This window comes from Lipotes vexillifer, unplaced genomic scaffold, assembly GCF_000442215.2.
Source record: "Lipotes vexillifer unplaced genomic scaffold, Lipotes_vexillifer_v1.1 scaffold397, whole genome shotgun sequence".
In the NCBI taxonomy this organism is placed as follows: Eukaryota; Metazoa; Chordata; class Mammalia; order Artiodactyla; family Lipotidae; genus Lipotes; species Lipotes vexillifer.
Window position 1 is genome coordinate 2,082,835 of NW_006772681.1, and position 8,420 is coordinate 2,091,254.

Here is an 8,420-nt window from a genome sequence, read left to right on the forward strand (position 1 = left end):
GGAGGAGACCCGGGGTGGGCGGGGGGGGGCGGTGGAAGAGGGGTGTGCTCAGATTCCAGGGTAAGAAGCTTGTACCTAACGCAGAGACCAGTGGGAACTAGTGGAGGAGATAGAAAGCTGTCTGCTTTTTTTTTTTTTCCAATAAACAGGTATTACCTGTATAATCAGAGCAAAATAAACATTCTCTGTAAAGGGAAAGGCTGACTACCCCGGCAGCAGCGTGGGTGCCCGATCCTGTTGTCCCCCGTCCTCCCCGCTCCACTCCCCGTTCTCAGTCCAGGTTAAATAATCAGGTTAAGCTTCAAGGGGAGGAAAGGTTACCTTGAAGGAGCGGCCGGAGGGAATGGGTTTAGAGGCCTGGCAGGCTGTGCCTGATCTGAGCACCTTTGCTCAGCTTCTTTAGTCCAGACTTTCTGACTGTGGCGGGGGGGTGCGGTTTGAGAATCGGGGGCCCCTGGGCTCTGAGGTGGGCACTGCTGGGCAGTGTGGCCTCTTCCTGTCTGCAGCGGGGGATGAAGTCTGGGTTTCCCCACCGACGTTGGGGGGTGTCCGACAACCTTGTTGTATAGCCACTGGGCTGGCGTAGTTCAGTGGTGTTGGCCCCCTCTCTCCACATTTCCACGCGGCTGGGGTGAGAGGCTCAGCAGACACTGAGCTGTCTTTCTTTTTTTTTTTTTTTTTTTAGGAGGAAACTTTTTTTTTAATTAATTAATTTTTTAAAACTTTTTGGCTGCCTTTGGTCTTTGTTGCTGCGCACGGGCTCTTCTCTAGTTGCGGCGAGCGGGGGCTACTCTTTGTTGCCATGCGCGGGCTTCTCATTGTGGTGGCTTCTCTTGTTGCGGAGCACGGGCCCTAGGCGCACAGGCTTCAGTAGTTGTGGCTTGAGGGCTCTAGAGCACAGACTCAGTAGTTATGGCACGAGGGCTTAGTTGCTCCGTGGCATGTGGGATCTTCCCGGACCAGGGCTCAAACCCATGTCCCCTGCATTGGCAGGCGGATTCTTAGCCACTGCGCCACCAGGGAAGCCCTACTGAGCTGTGTTTGAAGGGAAGCAAGAGCTCCCCATCCACTACCCACCGGTGATTCCCTACCAGCTCCCTCGGTTGGATCAGACAGTCCCTGTATGAAGTCCTGGGCGACTGGGAGACTCAGTGAGGTCCAAGAACCTCTGGAGGGAAGCAGAGTCCTACCCTCAGCCCCCTCCCCATGTCCCAGCAGCCCCTTTCCCAGCCCCCACCTCAGACCCCGAAAGCTCAGCTTCTGCTGCACACATCCCAGCAGACCCAGGCGTGCGGGCCACAATTCAGCCTTTGTGGACTCACCCTCTCACGTGGACGGTGCCAGGAGGGGCTGACCGCATTCTGCCTGCAGCTGGGACAAGCCCCCGAGAGGCCTGGGCCCCCCTTGGCCTCCACGGAGAGATGGAGCTGGCATGAATGCAACATCCTGCATTTGCAGAAATGGACTGTGGTGAAGGGCAGGCCTGGAGAGACAGCTGCTCATGTGAGAAAGGTCATTCATTCATTCATTCACTTCTTCAATAGATGCTTATTGAGACCCCGCTCTGTGCCAGGCTCTGGGCTGAGGACTTGTGTGCTGAGACACGTGACTCTTGCCCATTTAAGGAAAGAGACTGGAAGGAAGGGACTTCCCTGGTGGCGCAATGGTTAAGAACCTGCCTGCCAATGCAGGGGACGCGGGTTCGAGCCCTGGTCCGGGAAGATCCCACACGCCGTGGAACAACTAAGCCCGTGCGCCACAACTACTGAGCCTGAGCTCTAGAGCCTGTGAGCCACAACTACTGAAGCCTGTGCGCCTAGAGCCGGTGCTCCGAAACAAGAGAAGCCACCGCAATGTGAAGCCCGTGCATGGCAACGAAGAGTAGCCCCCGCTCGCCGCAACTAGAGAAAGCCTGCACGCAGCAAAGAAGACCCAATGCAGCCAAAAAATAAATTAAAAAAAAAAAAAAAAGACTGGAAGGAAACACCCTGCATTAGAGTCACTCAGGGGCCCCCATTTCCAGGGTTTCGGATTCAGAAGTTCTCAGTCAGGGCGTGAGGATTTCTGGCAAGTCCCCCACCAGTGTTGCTAATGCTGCTGGTCCAGGGACCACACTTTGAGAACCACTGTGATTCAAGACCAGGTGGAGGAATGATGAGTGGTTTATGTTTTCTGTTTTCAAAACTGTCTTTATGATCGTCATTTACTTTTTTAATAATTTTTTTTATGATTAACATTTTTAAAAATTTATTTATTTATTTATTTTTGGCTGCGTTGGGTCTTCATTGCTGCATGCAGGCTTTCTCTAGTTGCAGCGAGCAGGGGCTACTCTTCGTTGCGGTGCACGGGCTTCACATTGCGGTGGCTTCTCTTGTTGCGGAACATGGGCTCCAGGTGCGTGGGCTTCAGTAGTCGTGGCACGTGGGCTCAGTAGTTGTGGCGCACGGGCTCTAGAGCGCAGGCTCAGTAGCTGTGGCACGCGGGCTTAGTTGCTCTGCGGCATGTGGGATCTTCCCGGACCAGGGCTCTAACCTGTGCCCCCTGCATTGGCAGGCGGATTCTTAACCACTGCGCCACCAGGGAAGTCCCATCATTTACTTTTATAAACAGAAAAATCAGTTTTTTAAAAAAATATTTATTTATTTGGCTGCATCGGGTCTTAGTTACGGCATGCAGGATCCTCGTTGCGGCATGCGGAATCTTTTTTTTTGTTGCGCACGCGGGCTCTTCGTTGCAGCACATGGGCTTCTCTCTAGTTGTGACACTCGGGTTCTAGAGTGCGCGCCCTCAGTAGTTGCGGTGCGCGGGCTCTCTAATTGTGGCACACGGGCTTAATTGCCCCGCGGCATGTGTAATCTTAGTTCCCCAACCAGGGATCGAACCCGCATCCCCTGCATTGGAAGGCGGCTTCTTAACCACGGGACCACCAGGGAAGTCCTGAAAAAATCAGTTATTTAAAAGTTAGAAAAATAAGCGGTCGCCAAAAATGACTCCAGTGCCCTGGGTGTGGTCCTGTGTTGTGGGATGTCACCTCTCATGATCTAAATGTCATACATCTTTTTTTTTTTTGCCGTACGCGGGCTTCTCACTGTTGTGGCCTCTCCCGTTGCGGAGCACAGGCTCCGGACGCGCAGGCTCAATGGCCATGGCTCACCGGCCCAGCCGCTCCGCGGTATGTGGGATCTTCCCGGACCGGGTCACAAACCCGTGTCCCCTGCATCGGCAGGCAGACTCTCAACCACTGCGCCACCGGGGAAGCCCTCATACATCTTTTAATGTAGCCCAGCATCATTAGCCTGTGCATCCCCTGCACTTCCCTTTGGCTCACCCTGCACTTTGGGTCCACTCCGACCCCCAAATCCTCCCTGTCAACACGTTCTGTAAATAGTATGGTGAGGATTTGGACACAGGCCCATCTGCAGGCTGGTTTAGCTTGGATTTAGCCAACTGGCCCACATTTCCTGAGTGCTGTTTCCTTCATGCTTCCTTAATCTTGCCAGCTGAAATGCGTGTGGACCCCTCACTTCCTCATTTCTTTAACTGGTGTGATCATTAACTGTCCCACTTCCTCCTCCTCCACTTTTAGTTCTGTCTGCTTGGCATGGGGGGGAGGCTGCATCTGTGTATATACTGGGGTAGAGGTGAGGTTCCTGATGAGGGGACCATTCCTCTGCAGCTTGACGTAGGCAGAATCATTCTCTTTGCGGGGTGCTGCTGAAACCCCCCCCGAGGCTGTGGTGCCAGGTGGGAATCAAGCCCTTCAGTTGCTGGTGGGAATGGGACAGTATCTGTTGTGGTTGAGAGAAGCAGATACCCTGTCATCCCCTCTGTCTTCCTTTCCTGTGTTCAGAACCATTTGAGAAACAGTCCCAGGAGTAACTGGGTGCAGATGGATATAAAGACCTCCATGAACTTTCATACTAGAAACCAGCCTGAAGGTGCCACTTCCTAACCCTGAATTAAATCAACCCATCCAGTCTCAGGGGCGCTGGGAACCGCAGGCCATTCCTCCATAGGGAGCCACCCATTTTCTTTGGGGAAAGGGAGGCTCAGAGGGCTGGTGAACCCAGCTCTCCAGATGTGGTCCCTCTCCAGAGCCTGCACAGTGGTTTGTTTGTTTGTTTGCTTGCTTCTTGGACCCACCCCGCTTTCCCATCAGCACCATTTCTAGGTGCTTTCTGTGACTCCTTTGGGATGCCTTTGGCAGGTCATTCATCTCCTGTGACTTGGTTTCTCTATTTTTTTTTTTTTTTTTTGCGGTACGTGGGCCTCTCACTGTTGTGGCCTCTCCCGTTGCGGAGCACAGGCTCTGGACACTCAGGCTCAGCGGCCGTGGCTCACAGGCCCAGCTGCTCCGCGGCATGTGGGATCTTCCCGGACCGGGGTACGAACCCATGTCCCCTGCATCGGCCTGCAGACTCTCAACCACTGCGCCACCAGGGAAGCCCATCGGTTTCTCTTTTTAGTGTACAATTTTATTTAATCCGTTCAATCATACTAAGGGCAGATATTATTATTTCCATTTGTGACTCAGCTTTCACATCTGCTGTTAGACATAGTAATCATCCATTTCTTCTCCTGGGTCTCCCCACTCATCCCACTACACTTTGTGTCTAATGATTGTTTCACTTTGGTATGTCTTTTTGTGATTGTTTACATAACAAGACATGCCTTCATGCACTCAGTATTTGTTGGGAGCCTGCAGGATGCTGGGCCCTGTGCTGGGTATGGGGCATACAGCGGGGAGTGAGGTAGATGTGGGGAAGCCCCCCAGGCACTCACGGTCTCTCTGGGAGACAAACTCTTAAATGGAGAATTGCTGATATACCCATGATAACAAAGGGGAAGTGAAGGACATCTGGGAGTTGATGACAGAGGTGGTCAGGAGCTGCCCTGAGGAAGTGAGGTCATCCCCCTCAACCCCCTCCACTTAAAACCCAGACTCAGATTCTTTACTCAACCCTTCAAGGCCCTGGATGGCTGACCCCTGTCAGTTTCCCCAGCCTCAACTGACCCCTGTAGCTACCCTGGCTGCCTTGCTGTATCTTGACACACTGAGCTCTTTCCTGCCTCTGGGCCTTTGCACACACTGCTCCCTGCCTCTCTCTCTGCATGGCTGTTTCTTCTTGCCTCAGCTCAAATGTCCCTTTAGAGGCGGCCTCCCCGACCTTGTCCTCTAACATAGCACCTTCCCCCATTACTCTTTCATATTACCCAGGTGTGTCGGTTCTGTTTTTTTGTTTTTTTGTCTTCCCAGCTCTTAACAGTATCTGAGGGTTTTTTTTATCTTTCAGTTTACTGTGTGTCTTGCCAATGAGACTTGGGGCTCCATGCAGACAGTACAGAAAGGGCCACGTTTGTCATGGTCACCACTCTCCTTCCCCACCCCCTGTGCCTGCACAGAGCCTGGTACACAGTTGGTGCTCATAAATGCTTGTTGAATGAGCCTCTTCTACTTCCCCAGTGTATTCCCTATTCCTGCTATAATAAGTTACCGCGAATTTGACTTAAAACAATCCCAGGGCTTCCCTGGTGGCGCAGTGGTTGAGAGTCCGCCAGCCAATGCAGGGGACACCGGTTCGTGCCCCGGTCTGGGAAGATCCCACATGCCGCGGAGCGGCTGGGCCCATGAGCCACAGCTGCTGAGCCTGCGCGTCCGGAGCCTGTGCTCCGCAAGGGGAGAGGCCACAACAGTGAGAGGCCCGCATACAGCAAAAAAAAAAAAACAATCCCAGATTATTATCTTATAATTCTGGAGGTCAGAAGTCTGAAAGCCAGAGTGTTGTCAGGGCTCCATCCCTGTAAAGGCTCTGGGGAGAATCCATTCCCTTTCCTGCTTCTAGAGGCTGCCTGCATTCCCCGGTTCATGGCCCTTTCTCCATCTTCAACATACATCACCCCAACCTCTGCCACATCGCCTTCTCCCGCTCTGAGCCCCTTGCCTCCCTCTTATATGGATGCTTGTAATTAGACTGGGCCCACCCAGACAATCCAGCAAAATTTCCCAATCTCAAGATCCTTAACTTAATCACATTTGCAAAATCCCTTTGCCATGTAAGGTAACATATTCACAGATTCTGGGAATTAGGACGTGGGCATCTTGGGGGCCCATTACACAGTCTGCCACACCCAGACCCCCCGAGGTGTGCCTACGACAGCATCGAGTGTGTCCTGCACTCAAGCACCCTGGCCACAGCCATAGGGCCCAGCGACCTGACCTCTCCTTCCCTCTGCAGGACGAGATTGAGGAGCTGCGGGCAGAGATGCTGGAGATGCGGGACGTCTATATGGAGGAGGATGTGTACCAGCTGCAGGAGCTGCGGCAGCAGCTGGACCAGGCCAGCAAGACCTGTCGCATCCTGCAGTACCGGCTGCGCAAGGCCGAGCGCCGCAGCCTCCGCGCTGCCCAGACTGGCCAGGTGGACGGTGAGCTCATCCGTGGCCTGGAGCAGGACGTCAAGGTAAGCCCAGGGCCCTCCCAACCCTCACAGGTGCCCTTGCTGGGGGGTCGGACCATGAGCCTGAGTGCCCAGGTCAGCTCCCTCCTCATGTGTCCTTGGGCAAGTTCCATCATCTCTTTGGGCCTCAGCATCCTCATCTGTAAAATGGGGATCCCTAGGAACTGATAGGCCATCTACCACGGTTGTCCCAAAGTGGTATCATAAGGTGATACCTACTAACAGCAGCTGCTGTGTGAGTACGAGCCACACACCTGGTGCTGGGCTCCAAGTTATCCGTGCACAGTTCCATGGAGGCTTCTTTCTTGTGCTGATGGAGAGTAGTGAAGGTCTGGAGTTGAATAAGGCTGGTTTAAATCTTGGCTCCAATATGCCCTAATTTTATGATTTTGAACAAGTCACCTATTTCAGTTTCCTCATCTGTAAAACACGTGTAACGGCAGCCCCTGCCTCACAGGGTTCTGTGAGGATCAAATGAGATCAGGTAGGTAGGGGGTCACTGTAGGCCCTGGAAGAGGTTAGCTAATAATTATTATTCTTCTTCTCATTTTCCGGATAAGGAAAGTGAGTCTCAGAGAAAGGAAGTACCAGTCCAAGGTCATAGCTGGCAGAGCGCAGACTTATCAGCCTCCCATGCTTGCTGCCTGACCTTGTTGATCTTGGCCTCAGAGAGCAGGAAGGGGATGGCCTGGAGGCTGGCAGATGGGGCTTCCAGAAGAGAAGTCTGCCCTGCCTGTCTGTATGAGCCCTGGTCTGGGGGCTGAGAACTCCAGGGGACCTGGCCCAGCACCCTGCTCTCAGAACTCAGCCCAGTGTTATCCGGGGATGTAGGAGCTGGGGGTAGGGGCATCTGGCACAGCCTGGGGGACTGTGGAGTCTTCCTGCAGGGGTGACCTCTGAGGTGAGGCCTGAGGTGGAAGGAGAGTTGAAGGAAGAGGGCCCCTGTAAGGGGAGGTGAGGAGTGAGCACCAGATCCACACCGGCCTTTGCGTCTCCCATTGTCTTGCATGTGCTGTGGGCACGTTGGGATTGTAGGTCTGCTGTACAAGTGAGGAAACAGCTCAGAAAGGTTATATCTCCATGGCCAAAGTGTACCTGTACCTAAGAAGGCAGCTCTTGGGATAAATTGTTATACAAATATTCAAGTTCCAGGTACCAGATCGAGAGGGTGTGGGGTGAGGGAGAGCCCTGGAAGCTTAGAGGAATCTGAGTTTGAGTCCAGGTAGTTGGGGCTTTGGGGCAAAGACACCGAAAAGTCAGCCTTAGGTGAGGAAGGGGTGGAGGAAGGCTGGAGCTGGGAGCAGACTAGCTAGCTGGCTTGCCTCTGTGGGAGGAGCTGAGAGCAGCTGGTGTGTGTGTGTAGAGTGGGGAGTGGGGGAGGCCCTCTGGAGTCTGGGCGGAAGGGAGCGGCCCCTTCTGTTGGGATTTGAACTAGCCAATCAGCAACTGGCTTGGCCCCTTCCCTCCCTCCTCTCCCTGCGCCTGCAGCTGGAGCGCTGAGCTCATCCACACTGGCCTGGGCTGGACAGCTTTGGCCGCCTCTCTGTGTCCCAGGTGCTGGGGATGTTCTGGGGCATTTTTTGGAGGCTTTCAGAATGCTGACTTCCCTGGCATCGCCTGGGAGGGCTTGAGAGACCCAAGTGTGGAGGGAACTGGATGCTGCCTGGGAGGGTATCCCCGGGGGCCCTCCGACTTGCTGTGCCAGCAAGAGTAGACAGGCATGAGGCTGCCTCTTGGAGTCTCAGTTTCCCCTTCTGTTAAAAGGAGGGCTTAGAGCAGCTGAATCTTCAGGGCTTTAGCAGCCCCAGTGGTTTAAGCAAGCAGGTAGATTACTGGTGAGGGTACCATGAAAGAAACCTCAGGCCTTGGCCCTCCCTCTCCCTCACCCCCACCCCCAGGCTCTCTCGCTGTCTGCTGGTTCTCACAGCTGGCAGGACCCACAGAAGCTCAGCAGGGACAATG

General features: G+C 53.9%; 1 protein-coding gene across 2 annotated transcripts in view; it reads left to right on the top strand.

Moving 5' to 3' along the window:
* The window catches only part of MTCL2 (microtubule crosslinking factor 2), a 74,837-nt gene that overhangs the window by 14,212 nt on the left and 52,205 nt on the right, over nucleotides 1-8,420 (top strand). The window contains exon 2 of one of the 2 annotated variants that reach the window (XM_007447734.1): nucleotides 6,237-6,461. In XM_007447734.1, coding sequence (XP_007447796.1) covers nucleotides 6,237-6,461 — 225 coding nt within the window. Of the gene's footprint in view, nucleotides 1-6,236; nucleotides 6,462-8,420 lie in introns of those variants that run through there. The other variant, XM_007447735.1, reaches the window with a different exon arrangement.